Below are 24,355 nucleotides of genomic sequence, written 5' to 3'. Positions count from 1 at the left end.
CTTATACCACCTCTGTTCCTGGTGAACTTCCTTCAGATGTCAAGTGAAATAGGTCACATTCTCTGAAGTCTTTCTTGCTCTCATCAAATGGAGTCACTCCTTTTCCTGGCTGTTTATCAGTATCTGCTTGCATATCTCTTTATTCTCAGTGTGGTGGATGAATGTAAACACTAACTCTTAAAGTAATATTATTAGGACAAGGACACACAGCCAGTGGAAGGAAGTTAACCTGCTTGTATTTCTTGTCAGGGGGTAGCTGTTGCTGTTGTATTTGGATACTTTAGCATAAAAGTCACTACAACCCAGAGAGAAAGCTATTTCTCTCCCTTCACCATCAACCTAAATCCAAAGGTCATGAGCTCATCATTTCCTAAGTGGAGCTAGAAAACCCTCACTTTGTACACCAGCAGAAACTGTGTCTGGGAGAAAGTTTCGCTATCCGCTGGGTGCCTGAGGTTGTGAAATTTTCAAGAAACAGAAGTTGACCAGAGTACTGGGACTTAATTATTTGTTAGAGGGTATGGGATATCCTGGGATAAAGGTGGACGGTGACGTTAGGTCATAGCTGGGGATGAAACTTAAAGGGGAAAGACAGCAAGAAGAAGTGGAGTGAGAGGAGAAAACGAATCATCCATGTGGGGCGCCTTTGAAAGAAGAGCCTCTTCCTTTTGAGGTTCCAGAGAGTGAGGTGCCCATTGGCATAGTAATTGATTCCATCCATCATCCTCACTCCCCTACTCTGTCAGCTTTTGGAAAAATTGTATGAGCCCTTCAACAAAGAAATACTTAACCCTTCATAATGGTTTAGTCATGTTTGTGCAAGAAAGCATTTGGAATTGGTAGGGGTGCCCTGCTCTGATGTTCATTAAACATGGGTCCACACCCTCGTTATGGGCTACTGGGTGCCAGGGCACAAACACCCAGCCAGAGAAATAAGAATATTCTCTTTTATGTTGCCAGCCTCAGAGGGTACTAAGAAGAAGGAAGAATCTTCTCCTTAGAATAATTATTACAGAGTCATAATAATTATTCATTCATTTATTCAATAATATTTGGAATAGATTTTGGAAAAATTGTTGGCTTAAGCTAAACTGAGTAACTTGAAAGCAGATGCTGTATCTTATCTCTCTTTGAATCCTGAATGCAACCCCTGTCTCTGTCTGACACATGGTGGGTGTTTAAAAATTTTACGGAATGAATTACTGAACCTGCTGATTTACGAGGCTCAATTTTGGGGCTAGAAGTGAATGCACTAGCTATTCCATTGGGGGATAATATGAGAATTTCTTTTTCAAACTCATGGGCTTTCTTTTTCAGGCTGAAGAAAGAGGTGTGGATTTAACTTAAAAAGCTATGGCCAGAATCCTCTTGTGAAGACAAATTATAGAATTAGAAGATCTCAGAGCCGAGAGAATCTTAGGACCCACTTATTCCCATCCTTTTATTTTGTGGATGAAGATACTGAGATTTAAACAGTTTTCACAGAGCTTTTAAAATGTGGAAATATTCTATTAGAGTCTTGCCAACTGCCAGGTTAATTTAAAGGTTTTGGCTTTGTAGTTCAAGTTCCTATTTAATTTCAGAGTTCACGAACCCTTCCCAGGGGGATACGGGTCTGGGTGCGGTGCTCACCATCCCCGTCCTTTCATCCTGCTGCTTTCAGCGCACTTTCCTATGACTCCGCTTGCTCCCACCTCTGCCGCCTCCTCTCCCAGGAACACATTCAGCTCAAGGACTGCCTCTAATTTCTCCATCCACCCTTTACCATCCCCGCTTCAAACATCCCCCAGCAAACTGAGGACTCTGGGGAAGAGAGTGTCATTTTAATTATGAAAACACATAGTTTTTTTTTTTTTTTTCCCTGAATCTGAACATTTTCCGAACAATAGGTAAAGGAGTTTTTGAAAGCCATGGCAGTGTTTTAAAAATCTCTTGTTCATTTTACCAGATTAATCCAGAGTTGCTATGGGTTGTTCAAAGAAAAAGGATGAGAAGCTGATCTGCATTAGGGATGTGTAGGAGTTGGAACATAGATCTGATCAGATGTTGCTGTACTTTCTTTTGTGCTTCTTTGGGGGCCCAAGTCAGAACTATGACTTTTCCCATCATACTGGGGAGCAGGGGGTAAGCAGTTATCTTGTGTCTTAACTCAAAAGAATGAACAGGGTGAATTACTAGCTCTCCTTTCTGCTTTAAGGTGCAGAAAACCCAACCAATAGTGGCGTAAACAAACTGGGGTTTATTTTTCTCTCATAACAGGAATCTTGGAGGTGAGGGGAAGCAGGGTTAGGTCTGTGGCTTGGCGATGCTGGAGGTCTGACAGGAGAACTTTTCCTCGACTAACTGAAATCTGAGTGGTAGCGGTCAGGGCCTGAGAATTAATTGACAATCTGGAATTTTCTTCAGATTAACAGGAGAAAATGTTATTACACATGCATGCGGCAGCATTCTCTAAGGAGAAGCTCTCTGAACAGCCAGGGGTAAAGGTTTATATACTATCCGCATAATAAGGGGGTGTTGGTGGTTAAAATGTGGGAGGTTCTGATAAGGTTTGTTACACATTTTCACATTTCTCATCCAGGTGCTGGTGCTAATAATGGTCATTCTCCTTCCTGGCTGGAAGTTCCCTGGAGGGGGATTTGTGGCAGCAGAATTCTCACATTCTCGAGGTGCTCAGGGTAAGTCTTCTGTCTCCCTCCCACTGGAGGCTGAATTCTCAGAAAGCTCTGTTAAAACAAGGGGAGTTTAGAGAAATTTTCTTTCTCAGCTGCTGTTTGTTCAGGTGTTTTCATTTTGAAGTACAGCCGTCCCTCTGTATCCACAGGTTCTGCATCCACAGATTTAACCAACCTCGGATGGACTGTAGTGGTTCCCTGAGTTTTGAACATTATGGAGTTGTTACACTCAGACTAAAAATTGATCAGGGAGTCCTGATGCTTCTCGAGTTTTCTCAAAGCTTGAATGTAATATATGTACTTGTGTCTGTAGGTGAGCTCTTAGCTGGTTGGTCCCCGTGGTTTAAAAGTAAAGTTGTAAAATCACTTCTATCTCCAACAGGGCCATTATAATTATTAAGATGATCATTTAGGAAGCAGTGGATGCTTTGCATTAAGTTTGAGGTGATACTTTGGTGAGATTGATAGGGGCCCTTTGGGCAAATGTCCGTTTTGTGGATTTTGAGAGAAAAAGAGAGGTGATGGAAGGTGCCTGCACACACAGAAGGCAAAAATACTGAGCAGATGGTGTGTGTGCCTGTGGTTAGGAGGATGCTGATGGGAAACAGACTCTCCTCCGGGAGGGGGGAGTGGAGGGACAGTTCTGCAGGCCGGGCCGTGTCTCCACCTCGGCTTCTGAGTGTCAGCTTTCTCACTTGTAAAATGATAACCATACTCTTTACTTTAAATGACATAATGTGTGCAAATGTGCTGAATAAACTGTGAAAAGAAATTCTTCATGATTTCCCAGTACAAGCATGTACAAAAAAGAGGTCAAGTGAGTTATTTGGAGGGGTTCGTGCAGTCCCTGAAGGAGGCTCCTCACTACTTTTCTGTCTTTCAGACAGTAGTTGGGCCTCCACATGTGTCCTCGTGGCTCAGCCTGCAGTGCCGGGAGCCCAGGTCCTCACTAGGAGGTAACTTCCCATTATCGACAGAGTGTCTCTCCTTGACCAAACTTTAGTCAGGCTCCTCTGAATCTTTTTCCCAGCCAGGCCTCAACTTTGGGGCTTCTGTGTTTGCCTTTGCATCGCCCAGTTTTAGCAAGAATCCTGCTAAGTTGGTTTAGCCAGAATCCCCCATCCTCACTATCTGATTATCCTTTATATCTGATTCGGTTCCTCGCTCCCCACCCCCTTCCCCCAGGTAATATTTGATCACCCTGGCCTTCCTTTAGCAATAATCATCCTACCCTCTTAGTAATTCTCCATTTACTGACCCTCACCCACACACACCCCACTCCTTGGCTGTAAAATCCCTACTTTTCCTTGTTCTATTCTGACTTGAGCCAGATCACTCTCTCCTACTGCAGAATCCCACTGCAGTGATTCTTACACCTATTGCAAAGGTCGTAAGTAAAATCTACCTCACCGTTTTTTTAAGTGTCATGAAAATTTTTTTCTTTAACATATTCTGTGCATTTCTCAGAGGCAGTAGTGTTGTATCTTATTTCATGGACCAATTTGTTGTAGGTAATTTTTTTCTCCCACCTTTCCTTGCAAAATGTATATGTGTAGTGAGATAAACTTTTATAAATATTTCCAGAGAAGACTATAATTCGAACTCTTTGTTTCTTATGTTTGGTATACTGGTAAAGGAACCAGGCAATAGAAATGTAAAATTAGTCTATTCTTTGGACAGTAAAAGTGTATAAAAAGGAACACAGGGATGTCTATTCAGGTCTGCCTGATCACAATGGAGTGGCCGAATGGGAATTGCTTCATCTAAAGATGACATGACCATTTTAGCATAGTATGGGCTGGCATCTTTGTCTTATAAGCCTGGCTTTAAGAATATTTACAACCCAGTGGTTCTAGAGTCTTGAGGGATTTTACTCCTTCCGTTCCACAGTTGTTGGTTTTTCTAACATTGATTTCTGTAGCTGTCCTCAGCTTTACCTAGTGCAGGTGGACTGTGGTTTCACAAATCTTGGATGGAGACTGTGTTTCTCGTTTTTATTTTATTTCTGTTATCACGAGGCACTTTGGACAAGTCTCAACCTAGTGAAACAGCTCATTTTCCTGCCATCTATTGAGTACACTGATATTAGGAGGAGCAAAAGGGATTTAAAAGAATTTTTTTTTTTTTTTTTTTTGGTTTGTTTGCTTATTTCCAAACCTCACCTTGTCCAGTAAGTGCTGGGAGGACCTGAAGAGCCATAGCTCAGTGGAGAAAGGGCTGGCGTGGGGAAGCACTGCCCTTCAAATGCACTTCCTTGTTACCAGGCCATTTTATGTTTACAAACTCTCACATTTAAAGAATCTCAAGGGGATAACTTTTCACATAGTATAGTTTTAATTCTTCTAACTGTAGGTGGAAGAGACTGAAGCCTACTATGAATTTTTTTTTTTTTTTATATTTCTTCTTTCTTTCTTTCTTTCTTTCTTTCTTTCTTTCTTTCTTTCTTTCTTTCTTTCTTTCTTTCTTTCTTTCTTTCTTTCTTTCTTTCTTTCTTTCTTTCTTTTTGGCTGTGTTGGGTCTTCGTTTCTGTGTGAGGACCCTCTCCAGTTGCGGCGAGCGGGGGCCACTCCTCATCGCGGTGCGCGGGCCTCTCACCGTCGCGGCCTCTCCCGTTGCGGAGCACAGGCTCCAGACGCGCAGGCTCAGTAGTTGTGGCTCACAGGCTTAGTTGCTCCGCGGCATGTGGGATCCTCCCAGACCAGGGCTCGAACCCGTGTCCCCTGCATTGGCAGGCAGACTCCCAACCACTGCGCCACCAGGGAAGCCCTATGATTTTTTTTAAACTTTTTTTTTAAACTTTACCACACAAGTAAATTTACTTTCAAATTGCTGTGTTTATGATTTCAAAATTTAATCATATGTTTAAACCTATTCTAATTCCTTAGCTGCTTTTATCTCTAAAACATACTTATACTTGGAACTGAGAATTTTCCACCTTCATGCTTACCTTCCAGTTTGGCATCCTAAGTACATCAGGAAAGCTCTCCTAATAAACACAGGAGACTCAGGAAAAATCATGCTATTAGAAGCCCCTTCTCAATAATTTTTGGAACCTGAAAACCGAAAGATGTCTAACTCTCAGGAGCGAGGTGAGCAGCCTCATTCTTTATGGACTTTGGTGGCTGCCTAAGTGATATTAACTCAGAGTATATGCCTTTAAAGCTAGCACATACTTCTGCTAAAGAGGTAACAAGAATTTGTGTGTCTGCAGATTGAGTCAGAGGCCAATCAGCTTCACCCTTGCAGGTCTCTTAATTATAGGTTTAATATGGGAAAGAGAATTTAATAAGGGACCCCTTTCCTGGTACATATATTTTTAGAAGCATATTTAGATAACAGGGATTCTATTCAAGTATGTCCATTATGTTTAAAGGTGACCTTAGGGAGGGTGTGTGTTTTCATTATTTCCCCACAGTAGAGCCAGCCTCGTGCTGGTGCAGTCGAGCTGTCACACCTGGCTCCCTGTGATCAGAGAAATGTCAAGAGACAGAGTGACACTCACAGGCCCTGAGAGCGGATCCAATCCATGACCTTTGCCTCATTAGCAGCCTGACCCAACCAATCAGAGAAAAGCCTGCCTTTGATTCTCTAGCACAGACATGGCTGTGACAAGGACAGTCATCACCTCCTTGGTGCGACTCCAAGTGGAAGCCCTGGTTCTCTTTGAAGAGAGATACCAACGTGGGATGTCTTTCACTGTCTGTCTTTCTGCCTCTGTGGATCTCATTCTCTCTTTAATTAAAATGCCAAGATGCTCAAGTTATCCACTGATCTTATGTAAATGCAAGCAACTTTGAAATCTCCATTTTCTTTTTCTCAGAAATGCATCAATGCTCACAGATTTCACTGATATCCAATATCTAGATTTTCAGGTTTTTTTAAATTAAAAAAATTAACTGTTCCTTTGAAAGAGTTCTATACTTAAAAGTAAAACAGTATAAAGAATTTCAATATACTCTTCACCTGGCTTCCTCAAATGTTAACATCTTACGTAATCTTAGTATAATGATTGGAACCAGGAAAGTAACATAGGATACTCTTAACTAATCTACAGACCTTACTAAAATTTTTCCAACTGCGCCACTAGTATCCTTTTTCTGACCTAGGATCCAGTCCAGGATCACACATTACATTTAGTTGTCCTGATTTCTTAGTCTCCTCCAATCTGGGACAATTTCTCAGTCTTTATCTTTCCTGACTTTTGAAGGATACTAGTCAGTTATTTTGTAAAAAGTCCCTCAATTTGTGGTTGTCTGTGTTTTCCTCATATCAAATTCAGATTATGCATTTTAGTAAGACTGTCACAATAGTGATACTGTGTCCTTCTCAGTGCATCACAATGTTGATATGTCTCACTACCGGCGATGCTAACTTTGATCACTTAAGGTAGTGTCTGCCACTTTAAAGGGACTATTTTGCCCTTTGAAATTAAAAAGTATGCTGTGGAGAGATACTTCAAGATTATATAAACATATTGTTTCTCATCATATTTATTTACACCTTTGGGTTTTTGCAACCAAAAAGTGTTAGTGGATGAATAAAATCAAAGAAGAACTAAATAAGTGCAGTGATACTCCATGACCATGAATAGGAAGATTCAATACTGTTATGACGTCAGTTCTTCTCAATTTGATCTATAGATTCAATGTAACCCCAGCCAAAATCCCAGCAAGTTATTTGGTGAATACTGACAAACTGGTTCTAAAGATATGTAGAGAGGCAAAAGACTCAGAATAGCCAACATGATATTGAAGAAGAAGAACAAAGTTGGAGGACTTATGCTACCTGACTTCAAATTTACTATAATGCTTAAGTAATCAAGACACTGTGGTATTGGAGAAAGAACTGACAAATCGATCAATGGAACAGAAGAGAAAACCGAGAAATAGACCCACATAAATATAGTCAGGAGACCTTTGACAAAGGAGCAGAAGTAATACAATGGAGCAAAGATAGTCTTTTCAATAAATGGTGCTGGAAAAACTGGACATCCACTTGCAAAACAGTGAATCTAGACATAGACATCACACCCATTCCCAAAATTAAGTCCAAATATATGAGAGCCCTAAATGTAAAACCCAAAACTATAAACTCCTAGAAGATAACATAGGAGAAAACCTAAATAATCCTGAATATGGCAGTGACTTTTTAGATACAACACTAAGGTACAATCCATGAAGAAATAATTGATAAGCTAGATTTCATTAAAATTAAAAATTTCTGCTTTGCGAACGACAGTGTCAAGAGAATGGGAAGACAAGCCCAAACTGAGAGAAACTACTTGCAAAAGACACATCTGATAAAGGATCTTATCCAAAATATACAAAGAACTCTTAAAACTCAACAACAATAACAAAAACAACAACAGCAACAAACAATTAAAAAATGAGCCAAGGACCTTAGCAGACACCTGTTATCTGTAGTTGATAAATTAGGATATAAAAAGATGCTCCACACCATGTGTCATCAGGGAAATTTGAATTTAACAAAAATGAGATAACACTATACACCCATTAGAATGGCCAAAATCCAGAACACTGATAAGACCAAAAGCTGACAAGGATGTGGAGCATCAGGAACTCTCATTTATTGCTGGTGGGAATGCAAAATGGTACAGCCACATTAGAAGGCAGTCTGGCAGTTTCTTAGAAAATGAAACATACTTTACCGTGTGATCCAATATTGGTTCTCCTTTTACCTAAGGAGTTGAAAACTTAACATCTAACAAAAACCTGTTTATAGAAGCTTTATTCATAATTATTAAAACTTAAAAGCAACCAAGATGTCCTTCAGTAGGTGAATGGATAAACTGTGGTATATCCGGACAATGGAATATTATTCAGCACTAAAAAGAAATGAGCTATCAAGCCATGAAGAGACATGGAGGAACCTTAATTGCATATTATTAAGTGAAAGAGGACAATCAAAAAGTTACATACTGTATGATTCCAACTATATAATATTCTGGAAAAGGCAAAACTATGGAGATAATAAAAAATTCTTTGGTTGCCAGGGGATGGGGGATGGAGAGGGCTGAATAGGCAGAGCACAGAGAATTTTTAGGACAGTGAAAATACTCTGATACTATAATGATGGATACATGTCATTATACATTTGTCTAAAGCCACAGAATATATAAGAGCAAGAGTGAGTCATAATGTAAACTGTGGACTTTGGATGATTATGATGTGTCAAGGTAGGTTCATCACTTATAACAAATGTACCACTCTGGTGGGGAATGTTGATAAATAGGGGAGGCTGTGCATGTGTAGGGGCAGGGGGTATATGGGAAATCTCTAGACCTTCCCCTCAATTTTGCTGTGAACATAAAACAGCTCTAAAAAATAAAGTCTTAATTTAAAAAAAAAGTGTTAGTGGGACCATGTAATCTTATTTTAAAGATAGGCCAAGAAAAATTAAGAATATAGAAGTGAGAATAAAGAGATTTAGGGTCTAAAGCCCACTGTCATTTTTTACTATTGGCCTTTGTTCCACCAATATCAATGCTGTAGTCTGTGATATACCATTTTGAACTTTTTCTGATGTAAGAAAATGGGAAAAAGAAATATACCATTCACTCTACTCTGCTAATATATATCTGTCAGGTCATTTATGAGGATAATAATGCATATTCTCAACCATTTCAGCTCCTCTTCCTTTTTATTCTGATTTGGTCTCCCGCTTTATCTGGTTTTTATTAGAAGGCTGAATAGACCTGGTTTGGCGATCAATAAGAATAATGGTGGCCAGTTCAGTGATTCACATAACTGTCACTGCCAAGGCTTCAGAAAAAAGCTCTGACTTCCTGTGAATCTCATGCCCCCATCTCCCTGCATCCCCTTTGAGAAGCAGGTTCTCTTTCACAAGGCAGCTCAGGGCACCCTGCTTGCTGCTAAGCAAGTTAGCAGTTGCTGGTGGAGAAAAGGAGCCCTTTTCCCCTAGTGTTCCACCATGCCATGTGCTCAGTATCCCATGTCAAAGACAGCAAACATGCCAATCATCAGACATTGTGAATTTAGTTCCTTCCAAGTCTCTGGGTAGATCATCATATTGTTAGTTCCTGGAAATCTGATACTCCACCTAAGTTTATTAATAGACAGGGCTGTCTTGCTTGCTCAAAAAGAGCTAAAAGCTCTTTATAACATGTTTAAATTGAATATAAACCAACATTTAAGTGTAATTCAACTGCATTAGTAAATGACATGCTATTTACAAATGAAATACTCAAACCAACTGTGGTCTACATAATTCTCCCCACCCGTTCTCATCACTTCCTCCTTTTAATGTCCTCTTTGAACGTTATTCAAAAAGTATGACTAATTGGTCTGACTCTAACAATGCTAGATCTCCCCACCTTATTTCCTTAAAGAAATTTGGCTGTAGTTTTCCTATTTAATCTGAAGCTGTAATAAGAGTGATTGTCGTTTACCAAGTAGGATTATATAGCATTTGCCACTTGGTGAGTGGCAGCACTAGACAAAAATAGCCCAAGTAGTGATGTGAATGTGCTACCCAGATCATAAACGACCATGAGTCCCCAAGTCTCCCTACACATTCTGTCTGTGAGCCTAGGAAGTATGTGTGGCTGAGTGGAGTGAGGAGAGCGGGGGGAGGGAGTAGAAGAGGGTATTTTTTGGTGGTAGGAATGAGCTTTCCTCAGGGCATGTGAGTACAGTGTTTGTCCCTCTTGGATGTTACCATAGGTACTTCCAAAAATGCCTTACAGCAGCTGGCGAGCAGAGGCCGGGTCTTGTGAGGGCAGCTGCCCACTGCCCTGAACAGCCACAGGAGGGGAGCTGTGGCCGTGGAGCCTCTCACCCCGACTGACTGCAGAATGTGACCTTGACTTCCTGCCAAGGCTGCATTCACTTTGTTTTAATACATACCAGTCCTTTCCCTGTTCCAGAACTGAATTTGAGTGCTTTCATCTTGGGAAATTTACTTACCAGCTAGATATGGTAAAGGCTTCCAATTTAATGTAGAGGTTGTAGTAAATAAGAAACCCAGGAAGACTAACCAAGTTTTTAAAGTATTCTTAGCAGGAAAAATAATAAGTGAAGAAAAGGGTGAACTACTATAAAGTACGGCTCCATTGACGGCCTTTTTGGGAAAGCTATTTTGACATTTTTCAAATAAATAGCAAAGTGAAAAAAGAATGCAAAAATTGTACACACACAATTATCATGACTCCAGAAAATAAATTAGTGCATATTACTATGATTGGGAAGAAACGCAATAGAATGTTAAAAATGTCATTTCAGCATGGTAGGGAATATGGATGAATTTCGTCTTCCTTTTACTTTTTCTTGTTTCCCACACTTTCTATAATCATGAATATCTTTTCATAATAAAACAAAATGGATAAACTAAGACACATACACATGTACATGTGCTGAAAATATATTTGAAACAGAATTTTAAATCATACTAACTACTGGGTTTATTTGGATTCTGAAATTCCCATTATAATCCCATTTTGAGTTGATAGCATTGTCTTCTGGAGGATCTCATTTTAAAATATAAAGTACTGCATAGTAGAGGGTAATATTAATCCATTAACACCTCAGAAGGAAAAATGTATCTGATTTTCTAGCCTGGCAGGCTGCCGAGGACAGGGGCCTAAGGGCATGGGAGATGTATAGGTGGGTTTTGATGGAGAAAGACCCAGGTCTTGGAAACTTTTGGCTGGTGGAGGTCACAGCTCTTTAAGCAAATGCCTGGGAGGAAGTGGCACTGAAGAGGTTTTCAAGGTAGAAAAAGGTGGTCTGGCGTATGAGGAGGGTTAAGGAGAATGGGGTGGGAAGAACAGCAAAAACCAAACTTGCTTTATGTTTTACTCACGTATCATTCTGCAGCAAGCACGCTTGTTCATAAATCTTTGTGCAGATATCTGTTTCTTTAGGATAAATCCCTGAAAGTAAAAATACTATATCAAAGGGTGTGGATAATCTAAGACTTTCAGTAGTCAATTTCAGGCACATTCTATGTGAAAAGCACTATTTAATATGTGCCAGATTGGGAGCACCTGACCCTGAAGAATTTCCATGAGACTTTACACAAAAAGGAAAAGCCAGTCACTCCTCAGGCTCTCTTAGGACTTTCAGGAGGACTTAAATAGTTGCATAGGAAGTGATTTTGAAGTCACTTTTTCTGAGGAACAGCTGGAGTTAGCCTGAAAGTTGAACACACACCATCACCAGGGCTCTAACAACCAGCCCCCCCATCTCAGCTTAACTTTCAAGCAGACCTCTTTGTTTACAGCAGTCAAATGCCACTGTCTACTAGGGATCAAATGAACTGAAAATAAGCTCTGGAAGGCTGACAGCTTTAATTGTCATTTAATAGACCCATTTCCTAAACTCCCTAATATCTTGCGTTGTGATTGTCAAGGGTCCCACGATTAAATCTAGTTTAAATTGATGCTCAATTTGGCCAGGATTGAAGAACTACTGGGTGGCAATTGTGCAACATAACTGGGTAAAATTCCTTACATCTGTTGGTGGTTAAAGTATTTGAACTTTAATACTTAAAATACAGCCCATCTGGAATCCTTAAATGAAAGCTTTAATTCTCAGAGAAAGGATTTGAAGGTCTCTTTGTCTTCCACAGAAGGTTTTAAAAGGCAGTCAGCAATTAATGAATGAGATCATGGGCAAAATAAAATTCTTTTTTAAACCGGCTTTTAATAGGCTCGTATCTCAACCTTGGCTTGGTACTGTTTAGGATGAAAGGATGCTGGTTATTCGTATGACCTCTGGGAGACCTATGATGATTGGGGGAAAGAAATTATAATCCTTCAGCCATTCATGCTTGGAAGATTACCTTCAATAGGCACATAAATTATCCACGTCGTGCTTTCCTTTTGGGGAACATTCAGAGGCTATTACAATAACCAGGAAGTATATAATGGATCAGTATTTGCTGCACTAGTCTTTTTTGTTCTTGTTGCTCTTCTCCCTCTTTCTCTATTAGGGACATCCTTGTCAGTTAAAAAAGTCTGGATATAGGTTCTTCACCTAAGGTTTTCCTCTGCTTTTCCTGAGCTACCTTCTGTAACAGACGCCAGGCACACTTATACTTCATGAGGCTCTCATTAAACCTTTACATGAGATTGAGTCCTGCCACATAAATTAGTAGAGCTTCTCTGAGAGACCTACTTAAGGATTATGTGCCTTTTATTGCCAGCAATCCAAAAGCAGGTTCATTACAAACATGAATCAGATAGGAGACACTACAGTATGCTCCCATCAGAAGCCTTAAGGCTATTTCTCCTACCTTTAAGAATATGTGGTACTTTGGGCATGACAGAAAGTGAGAAATGATGTCTCCAAATCCCTAACACACATGTCTACACCTCAAAATTCTTGGTAATGATAGTCACATTGAAAAAGTCACCATGGAAAAATCTTTTGGGGATCAATGCAGTGGTATGTTGCCAAAAACTGGGGTTAGTAAACCATCCTGGGTTATAAGAAGAGGATGATGTGGTAGAAAAAAGAAAATTCAATAGATAATATCTAATGTGGAAGATAAAATGAGTTTTAAGATAATAGTTCACATTTTGGGGGAATGCTTAATTTTTTCTCTAATTCTGTATGGCCTTTACTATAAGCTCTTTCACAGAGTGCCATTGTGTTTTAAATATAAAACCAACAGAATTTGCTGTGATAAAATTTCTTGCCCTCAGATTTGCTGATAAGAGGCTAATATACAAAGGGACACATTTCATTTTTACTTATGTAAATAGAAGATATAGAAAATAATGTGAATCTGAAATAAACATTTTTTAAACTCCTGAAAAACACCCGTAGATATATCCCTCTGGTTGAGAAAGATATCCTAGTTTCTTTTTCAAGATTCAAAAGCAAGGGCCATGAGCTGGAGCTATTTGCTCATTTGAAGTAAATTGCCTTGACAGTGCATAAGAGAGAGAAGAGCACTGAGATAATTGGGTTCAAAACAAGTGTTTGCAGGGTGGAGATAGGAGGCTATATGTACAGATGAAAATATGTGTAAATGAATGACTGGGTTAAAGGTTGTATCTGGGAAAGGATACAAATAAGGGTCATAATTCAATTAGAGCATAAAAGGGAGAGAATATTTGAATATTCATTTGGGAAACACAACTCCCTACTGTGTGCATAGCTGAGCATTTGGTGGAATTCAGGCACCTGCTGCAGCGGGCACCATAGTTGGAGCCCCATCAACATCTCTCACCCTCTTGAAGGTCACCTGCATCTTTGGTGGATGGCTCTTGACCACATTGAGGACTTTCTCCCTCAAGCATCTGGCTCTTTCTGCCAGAGGATGTTCTCTGACCACCGGAGTGTGTCCTGCCTATGCACCGTGCAGGCCAGAAGCTCTGGAGAGTTGAGGAAAGTCTCAGAGTAACCTTCAAACAATGAGGGATATGAGTTGATGGCTAAATGGTCCTTGGTGGGACAATTCTGGGATGTGAGATGCAGTATTTCAGAAGGTTCCAGCAGGACTGAGGCATAGCTGCCCACGGTGGTAACTCATTTACTGGTACACCCTTCATTTGTTTTCCTCCCTTCCTTGGCTTGCATCCCCTGAGCTACACTCTTGCTTCCTGGGATCATTTCCCAGATCAACTACTTGTACTCAAAATTTTTCCCCGTCTTTGCTTTGGAGGGAATCCAAGCTAAGATACATGCTGAATAGATGTTTGATAGAGAAAAATTGGGGGGCATTTTTATTAAAAAATATTGACCTTGCTTGATTTACATTCAGAAGAACAGAGTTTAATAGGAGCTGGGCATATGTTGATGGATAGGAGTTAGGAAAATTCATGAAGGGAAATATTTGAGGGAAATAGCAAGATTTATTCCCAGGGTGGTTGCTGTGTAATTGATTAACAGGTTGCAGTGGAATGCGGTTCTTAGCTTTGGGCATGGTCACAAAGTTTGCATCATCAATAATGATTGGCAATGGAAATAGGAAGAAAAGAGTTGGGGGGAAACCCCACAAGGAATGAATAATTGTGTGTTTAGGGTGTGAAGTCCTTAGAATTTCAGGTCTTTTCCTTCACCTGGCTGTATCATTGTATCCTTTCCAGTGGGACTGGTGGAAACATTCGCATGCACGTTCACAGCTTGGCTTGGCATTCACATGCACGTCCACAATTTCTTCTTCTCTTTAGAAAAAGACTGATGTGGGGAAATGACGGCAAGGAAACCCAATGTTCTTGGGTTTCTAAATGACCCCAGAGTGTGTAATGTGTGTGTGTTTTTTTCTGCCTGCCTCAAACATCTCAAGAAACAAACAAACGAACAAAAAATGCCTTATTACAGAACGACACTTGCTAAATGGTTCAGGTTGACAAGGATACGTTAGAGCTGTTTATTCTTTTAAGAATCATCATGTAGTTGGATCCTCTTAGCCTTCAGTGATACCCATTAACCTAGGGGTTTTTTGAAGCTGATGATACAGTGTTTCTTACTTTTTAAAATTCTTTCCCTACTTAGCCTTTTTACAAATTTACCGTTCTAGTTTGGATTAGTAAGGTTGTTACCTTTCTGGAACTATCTGAGTGAGCTGATAACCCACAGGGCCCAGGTCTGCTTTCAAGGTTATGAGTTGAATTAGGAGATTACAGGATGACAACAGTAAAATGGAAGTGCTTCTCCCCACCAGCCTCTCTCACCATCTGATATGTGGAATTTTTTCCAGCTTTCACAGCTGAGGCATTGCTAATTGTTGAATTTGCATTAAGATTGTAAGCTCTAGCAAGCCTGAAATTCATTTTGGCTCATTTCCTCAGCCTCATTCCACAAATAGTATCTCCAGCCCCAAATGCTGAGGCCAAGGGAGAAGATCCCAAGCAGAGTAAGACATAACTTAGGCCTTTCCTTATTGTAGAAAGATGCATTTGATAGAAGTAAAAAGAGTTCTAAAAATTAGAAAATGTTCCCTTAGCAATACCTTTGATGTGTCATTGTAAACCAAATTATTTCACATTCTGTGGAGGAGGGACTGAGTTTTTCCACATTAGGGCAATTTGGGCAGAGAGAAGATTAGTTCTTTGAGGGGAATTTTGACCACTTCCCTCAAGTTTCTTTCAGTTCTGGCAACAACTCAGAGACAGTGGCTATGTGGGAGGTCAATCTATGTTTAAATCAACACTGACTCAACAGTATATTCAAGCCTTGCTTCAGAATTCGTCATGTGGTGACAGCAAAAACAATTTCAAGGGTAAATGAACATTTTTGGAAGGTGGGGATTTTTTGACGCTGAAAATACTGCATTAAATGATCATGCTTATCTGAGTTATAAAGAGCTAATGTGGACCGGTTTAAATGGTGTAATTTTTTTTCTTCTTATAATTTCAGTTGACTTTACCAAAAATGAGATCTGGAGTGTCATAGGGAGGAGTCACACTGCAAACCCACCCCCGCTTCTTCCCTTATTAATCACATGCAGTCACTTTCTAGAGAGCAATTAGAATAAGCAACAACTTCTTCATCTTAAAATTTGCTATTAAGAGCATATTTCTGTAGTCAGAGATTTGATAAACACTCTTAGCTCAACTGCCTACATTGACCCTAATGTTATAAAATGTGATCCCTTCTCCTCAGCATTTTTCCTAGACTGATGAGCCATTATTATTTTATTTTCTTAATGAATGAAGAATACCTTTAGATGTCAGTTATCAAATTGACAAATAATCCTGTTTAATAGCCAAGATAAGAACAAAAGAAGAGACATTAAAAAAAAAAGGACAAGCCATCCCCTCCTCCAAATGAGAAATTCAAAGAAATATGGTTGGTTAGATGGATTCTGGGAGGAAACAAGTGTGAGACCAATAAATCACAGATTTTATTGCATGTTTTGAATTTTGAATTGTTTTGGGATAATATGGAAGCAATTGTAAACAACTGGGGCAGTTCAGCTCTTAAACAATTTGCATATAAATAGGAGGAAAAAATTATCATACTAGGGTTATTTATTTCTTGATGAAGAGAGCAGAAACAACATTAAGACCTTGTGATCAGCTTCTCTGGATGCCTGAGTTTATATAAATGTTTACATTGAAGGAAAAGAACTGAATTTGTAGACCTAACTTTAAGAACTCAGATTGGAAGCAGAATTGGGGAGTGGAGGTGGGGAATAAAGAATGATGTTACAGGTTATCCGTTGCTACATAAGAAATCACTCCAAAACTGAGTGACTTAAACAACCATCCTTTTATCATCTCTCATAACTTTTATGAGTTGCGAATTCAGGAGTCACTCAAGTGGGTGCTGCTGGTTTGGAAGCTCTCGTGCTATTGCATCCAGACAGTGGTTGGAGCTGTAACAGGAGGCCAGGAGCAGCCGAGCAGTGGCCGGGCAATCTCTCTTCATGATGCAGCTTCGGTGCTTCTTCACGCAGTCTTCCCACATGGGCCAGTTGGGGCTTCTTCACCGCACAGCAATTTCAAGGCAGTTGGACAGCTTACCTGGAGGCTCAGGCTACTGCCAGAGCTCCAGTGAGCAAGGTGCATCAATGTTTATGATATAGTCTCAGACATCATTCAGTGTCATTTCTACCGTGTTCTACTGGTCACCAGTAAGTCACAAACCTGCCCCGATTCAAGGGGAGAGGAAGGAAAATTGACCTCTTGATGAGGGAGTGTCACATTTCTAGAAAGGCTTAGGAACAGGAGATGCTCCAGCAAAGAAAACAGTGGTGTGCCCTCTTCGTGCCACACGCTCTCCACTAAACTGGGCACGCCCTCCATGCTACGCCTCTTCTGCCCTTATCCTTTTAATCCCAACCTGCTTTAGCTTGTTTGTATTTTCCTTGTTATGAACTTGTGGATCCACATCTGGAAGTTGTTGCTTCTGGCTCCTCCTGGGTTTGTGTCCTTCAGAGATTGGGTATCCCCTCCCTGTAAGTGTTCTGGTTTCTCTGAGCATTTTGCATGAGCACTTTCTGCCTTAGTCCTTGTTCCCAAAGGACCTCATCCCTTCTCCCACATTGCTAGCTCAGTCCCCGTTGCCCCAGTGAGTGACATGGGAGATTCAGGTGAAGTAGCAGGATAATATTGGCTCAGTCAGGACTAGGGAAAGACATTTTAGGTTTTGCATTTTGCACCAACCGCATCTTTGAGGAGTTGGTGAAGACAAAGCTGAAAAACAAGACAAAAGCTGAGTTTGTACATAGAAAGTTAGGGCTACAAAAAGTCCAGCCTGCATTTTACAGATGAGAGAATTGAGGCCTGGAGAGATCTCCTGATTTCCTCACTAGCACTAGTACAAGGCACTTGAATTCAGGTCTCCTGACTTCATGTAGACACACATAGAAAAAAAGTTTTCTATGTACCAAACAGAGTCACTAGCAACCCACGTGTTAATCTTTTTTTTAAAATTGAAATAGAGTTGATTTACAATACTATAATAGTTTTAGGTGTACAGCATAGTGATTCAGCATTTTTACAGATTATACTCCATTAAAAGTTATTACAAGACAATGGCTATAATTCCCTGTTCTATACAATGTATTCTTGTTGCTTATTTATTTTATACATAGTAGTTTGTATCTCTTAATCCCATACCCCTAACTTGCCCCTCCCCCCTTCCCTCTCCCCTTTGGTAACCACTGGTTTGTTTTCTATATCTATGAGTCTGTTTTTATTTTTCTATATATATTTGTTTGTATTATCTTTTATGTTCCACATATAAGTGATATCATACAGGATTTGTCTTTCTCTGTCTGACTTATTTCACTAAGCATAATATTCTCCAGGTCCATCCATGTTGCTGCAAATGGCAGAATTTCATTCTTTTTATGGCTGAATAATAGTCCATTGGATATACATGCCACATCTTCTTTATCCATTTGTCTGTTGATGGGCACTTGGGTTGCTTCCATGTCTTGGCTTTTATAAATAATGTTGCTATGAACATTGGGGTGCATGTATCTTTTCTAATTAGTGTTTAGTTTTTTTCCAGATATATACCCAGGAGTGGAATTGCTGGATCATATGGTAGTTCTACTTTTAGGTTTTTGAGGAACCTTCATACTGTTTTCTATAGTGGCTGCAATTTACGTTCCCACCAGCAGTGTAGACTTTTTAATGATGTCCATTCTGACAGGTATGAGGTAACATCACATTGTGGTTTTGATTTGCATTTCCCTAATAATTAGCAATGTTGAGCATCTTCTCATGTGCCTGTTAGCCATCTGTATGTCTTCTAACATACTTTTAATCTTGCTTTGTTTGTTTTTGGAAGAAACTGTCAATAGGCATTTAAATACTCTTGTTTACTTTTTAACCTTCCAAAAAATAGTACTCTCAGAATTTAAAACACAAGAGCTGTTTAGGTGCTTTGAATGATGGGAACAGGTTCTTTTCTCTTGGGCTGACTCTACAGGGGGCTCAGGAATACCTGCACATCTTTTAATCTGTCCATCTACTCTCAGATTTAGCTAGTACCTGAGGTCTGACTCAGGTGAATTGGGAGCAACATTGGTGATGTATCTTCATCCTTATCCCTTGGACAAAATGGTTCTGAGCTGCAGCCAAAATTAGAAAAAATTTTGAGAGTCAAGCTTTTGTCCAATGACCCCTTCCTGCATCCTCAATGTTAAGGTCTAGCTAGTGGGGAAGGGCTGTCGGTAGAGAGTAAGCTGCTGAGAATTCTAGAAGAACTTCTTCTCCTGCCCCAGGCTTTTCAAAGTAGAGATGTATCAAATTTGGCCAGATGGTTCCTTGGGCAATATCTGATTTTCTTTCCTTAGGTGATTCAGTGAGATAATGTGTTGTCAATAAATGTTAAACAGTTAGACACAAGTTAGTCATCATAGTGGCAGCAGATTGTAAGGGAGAAAGTATGGCATTTGGAATCAGAGACCCAGGGATCCAATTTTAGCTACACTACCTAATGGCTGGTGAGCTTGGTAATACAGTGTTTTTTTAAATTTTAGGTTCATAGCCTATAAATTAAATCATGCCTATCATGGGCTGAATTGTGTCCCCTCCTCCCCAAATTCATATTTTGAAGTTCTAACCTTCAATCCCTCAGAATGTGACTGTATTTGGAAATATGTCTTTAAAAAGGTAATTAACTTAAAATGAGGTCATATGAGTGCAGCCTAATGCAATATGACTGCTGTCCTTATAAGAAAAGGAGATTAGAACACAGATGCACACAGTGGGAAGACCTTGTGAAGACACCCAATGAGAATGGCTGTCTATAAGCCAAGGGGACAGGTCTTAGAAGAAACCAGTCGTGCCAACACTTTGATCTTGGACTTCTACCAGCCAGAATTGTGAGAAAATAAATTTCTGTTGTTCAAGTTGCCTAGTCTGTGTTACTTTGTTATGGCAGACCCAGCAAACTTATGCAGTGCCTTTGTAAAGGTTTTTAAATATTTAAATCACTGTATAAATATAAAATTATTAGTAAAACAATATTAGTAGCTACTGTCCCAAATCTTTTGAGACTGAAGGAATTTGAGAATTGGGGAATTGGGCAGATTCACAAAGTGCCCAGCTATGGAGATTTCTCTAGAACACTAGTAATCAGTGTGTCAAAGGGTGGTTCTTGGTCTGGGCTCATTTAATAGCAAAATGTGATGGAAACTGAGGCATTTCCTAGCTCTGGCCAGGCTATGTCAGGAAACCCAGAAAGACAATAAGGAAGCTCTTTGTTGTTCTGTGATCCTACATTAGTTAACGACTGTCTTTCAGCCCAGAAGGAGAATCTGGTTCCCTGCTTAGCACTCAGAATTCCCAAGTGTAGCTGCGTTGGCATCCAATTTCTAAGAAAGAGTTGGGGCCATGGGATGAAAGTGTGGTTATTATTTAGGAAAAAGGAATCACCTCAGGTGATTTGTAAGGACCAGAAAAAGTGCACTGAAGTCCAGATGCTTATTTTTATTTGTGTTGGCTAGAAGTAATTTTTCTAGTCTATACTTTTCAACTCAATGTTTATTTAGTCAAGCTCCTGGAGTACTGGGCAGTGCCCTGAGAGCACTGTGGGGTAGATTGAATACACAGAAATCATGAGCCCTTTCTTTGAAGTTGATACAACATAATTTGTGTGCTACAGGCTGACAGCAGCCAGGCAATCACGTATCGAGTTTGCAAGGAAAACACGTATGTAATGTTAAGTTGGGGGAAAATTTCTGTGCTTATGTCTTTTATTCTGAGAAGACATCTTTTTAGAGTCTGCATAAAGGAGTCAGTCATTTTCTATTAAAAATACTTGGAATCCATATTTAGGGCATTCGGAGCAGATTTTAATTTAGTATCCTCCTCTTCCTTCTCCTCTCCTCCACCTTCCTAAACCATGTTATATTTTCCTTGGGCAAGTTTTCATGAGCTCTGACCCCGTCAAGAGAATTGTAATGAGAACCCCGGCAAAAAGGACTATCAACTTGGAAGCTGAGTATGAAAAGAATAGATTCTTCAACAACTTCTGCATGATACCCCAATTTGTAATTCAGTTTTTAAAGAACAAAACTATGAAGATTAAAGCACTCAGTTTGATAACAATGAGCTATGCAAAAATTATAGTGAATCAGAACAAGTTATCATCAGTGGAGTGCTTTGATCAACCTAAGATGAAGGAAATTTGTAACTATAAATGGTTCCTTCTTAATCAGATTGTGTTGCTCTGTTTTGGGGGTGAAATTCAGGATAGGTAATGATGGTAAACATTAGCAAAGGAACAATTATCCTGTAGGATTTGTCAGGGCATTTCATTTCTATCACTTACAGAAGCAATCATTTCATTAGGAATTTTATCACTAATTTCATTTTCTAAAAATGAATCCTTTAGAAAAAAAGGATGAGTTAAAAGCACTTTCACAGAAGAAGGCACAGACTTAAAAATTTTTTAAAAATGAGTTACCAAGTTAGAACTCCTTGAGGTCAGGGCAAGGTGAAATACATAGATAAATTAGGCTGGGGAGGAAGCAGCAATGGTAGTCTTAGGAGAGATTCAAGCTGGACATGGCACTTCTCTTACCTGTGACTGTACCTGAGGCAATTATTCCTTCTGCTGAGGAAATATCATGATCATCTTCCCCTTCTCCTTCCTCTTAAATCTCTCCCTACAGAGTCGGGAAGAATGGTCTGGTAGTTGATTTTCGTGGCTTTAGAAGACACACTGTAGTCTCAGCCCATGTACCAAATGCCTGGACCCATTACAAATCTTCGGGGAGTTTTGTAGAGGCTATGCGTGCCAACCCACCTTGAAATGACTTAGGACGAGTGGGCTGCAGGTCTAGAGCAACAGACCTGCCGAACAGTGGCACGCCAATGGGTATAGCTGTTAAGAGGTGGGATGGGCCAGTGTTGGTGTTTTTATTTCTTTTGAATTCCTGTTAGCAGTGAGGGCTATCTGAGTTTTGGTAGTTGTGTGCACAAGGGACAGTAGGGTTGGCTTAGCCCAGGTCAGTATGAGCATCAATAGAGGAATGCTTTAGCAAAGACTTGCTTGTACCTGGCCTAATATACTGCCACCCAACACATCTTTTGGTGAGCAGGTTGGAAGGACAGTAGATGCTATAAATCCTTGCATAAGTACCCTGGGTAAGCACTTGGATATAACTTTCCCTTGGAGACTGGGGGGACCCTGGCTGGAAGTGGGTATACACTGATGAGTCTGAATTCTGTTAGCCAACTTTCTAGGGCACATGCTCAGAAACTGTTAATACGTCTTTTGTTATTATTGCTTTGCTCTTACAAGGAAAGAAAAATACGTCATTTTGGAACACTGAGAAAATAAAAGAAACAGAAATAAGATAATAAGGATGGACTGAAACTTTCCACCTGAAGAGAACCACAATTAACTTACAAGTGCCCATTTTTCTGATCTCTTTTCTTTGCATATACATTTATACATACACACACTGCAAATACAGAATTACCAAAATGTGATAATTTTATTATAACCATTGTTTTTAATGGCTGCATAATAGCCATCCAAAGATGATACCATAATTTATTTAGACAAGACTCTCTTGTTTGACATTTCAATTGTTTCTGAATTTCTCTTAGCATAAACCACATTGTCCTGAACATTTCTGTAGATAATTACGTGCATGCATCCATTATTATTTCCTTGGGATGAGTCTCTAAGGAGAATCAAGAACTTCTGATAGCTATAACCAAATTGCCATCCTAAAAATTTGTGTGCATTCATCATGCACTGAACACATGTTTACTAGCTGAGCACTCAGTCTATGGTCAGGACTGTGCTATGAGATGGGGATGTAAGCAGTGAACAAAACAACATAAACCCTGTCCTCACAGAGACAACCACTCAATATGTAAACAGCAGTGTTGGATGTCACATGGGGGAGACCCTGGGGCTACTGGGGCTTCAAGCAGAACCACACAGAGTTCCCAGTAGTGTGCGGGCGCTCCTGTGCCCCTGACTCCTGGCCAGGATATTCTAATATTTCACTTGTGTTGTATATTGAAGTATTCAGAAACAAGGACCGTGAGTAGAACACTGCTGTGCATTTGTACATCTGTACAGTCCAAACATCAGGAGTGGTATAATCTTTTATGATCCCTGTCTCACTTAGGATTCAGCCTTACGAAGCACCTTGTTCAAAGATTTAAGTTTAATAAACGGAATCGGCAGCCTGGGGAGGGAGTAGTTTCTCAGGTTGCAGAGCTGAGCAGTCTGCTCTCAGCTCCGCTCCTCCCTGGCAGAATGAGTCACCCACCCATCTGTGGGGGGCCTTTTGATCAGCCTTCTCTTAGGGCATACAATGAATTCATTGCGTTGTTTTTTTTTTTTTTCTTTTTATACAAGTGTATGTCTTTTTTTTCTAGATTGTGAGTAACTTGATGAGTTATACTCACAGTTCCTGGATTCAGGAACTCAATGATGCTGAAAAGATGGTTGACTGATTGACTGAGTGACTGAATTATTTCCACTTGACTGGTTTACTACTCATTTGGTAGGACTCTGGGTTTAAGTTACAGAACTCAGACTTGCTTAAAGAGGCTATTTAAAATTAAAAAAAAAAAAAAAACAAATATTAAGCTTATCAGTTTAAACTTCCCTCTCAAGTCCTTGATCCCCTAAAGTCTTCCTTTATTGTCCCAGGCTAGAGGAAGATGACTCGTCACCATTTTAGTGGCATAGCAGACTGGAAAGTCAGGCTCGGGGAAGAGATCTTAGAGTTCTAGATGAGGGAAGTCTCAAGTGGCTGACAGATGGAGAAACCACTCCCTGTTGCAGGTTGAGAATGGAAAGGAGAGAGAAGCCCAAGCTGGACATGTGCCCAAGAGGGGTAGGTGTGTTAGGTAAATTGAGGGAAGCACAGAGGACAATGGTTTTCTGTCTGACACCCCAGGAAGCTTCAGGGGCTGGGCCGAGAGGCACCCTGGTGCAAGAAGTCTCAAGGAGAACGCAGCTGAGGCTCAGTGTGCTCTGTGGCCAGTGAGGGCTGGAGGAGGTGCGACTGGAGTGCAAGCAGAGAGGCTAGATCGTGAGTTACACACTCCAGGGGTTGCAGCTGTGAATTTCGTCAGGGTGTAAGCAGTGGTCAGGTGGACAAGAGACACCTGACCTGAGGCCAGAGGAACCACGGAGCTCTACGAACCTCTGTGCTCCAGAGCCCCAAGGCCGTGTGAGCTCTGTTCCCTTTATTTCAACCCAATACCATCAGGAGGGAGCTCGCAGATACAGGAGAGAGTAATTATCCCAGAT

The 24,355-nt window shown here is 40.2% G+C and overlaps 1 protein-coding gene across 10 annotated transcripts in view; it reads left to right on the top strand.

The window, feature by feature from the left end:
* The window catches only part of LOC132352370 (uncharacterized), a 515,897-nt gene that overhangs the window by 246,702 nt on the left and 244,840 nt on the right, over positions 1 to 24,355 (top strand). For all 10 annotated transcript variants that reach the window (XR_009498696.1, XR_009498692.1, XR_009498698.1 and 7 more), the window contains one exon: positions 2,582 to 2,678. Coding sequence is in view for 2 of the 10 variants with exons in the window: in XM_059902824.1 (XP_059758807.1) it covers positions 2,582 to 2,678 (97 nt within the window). In the remaining 8 variants the exon portion in view is untranslated. The remainder of the gene's footprint in view (positions 1 to 2,581; positions 2,679 to 24,355) is intronic.

Source organism: Balaenoptera ricei, chromosome 18 (assembly GCF_028023285.1).
Source record: "Balaenoptera ricei isolate mBalRic1 chromosome 18, mBalRic1.hap2, whole genome shotgun sequence".
Taxonomy (NCBI): domain Eukaryota; kingdom Metazoa; phylum Chordata; class Mammalia; order Artiodactyla; family Balaenopteridae; genus Balaenoptera; species Balaenoptera ricei.
The sequence above is the reverse complement of the archived record's forward strand: the minus strand, read 5'-3'. Positions and strand labels throughout refer to the sequence as shown.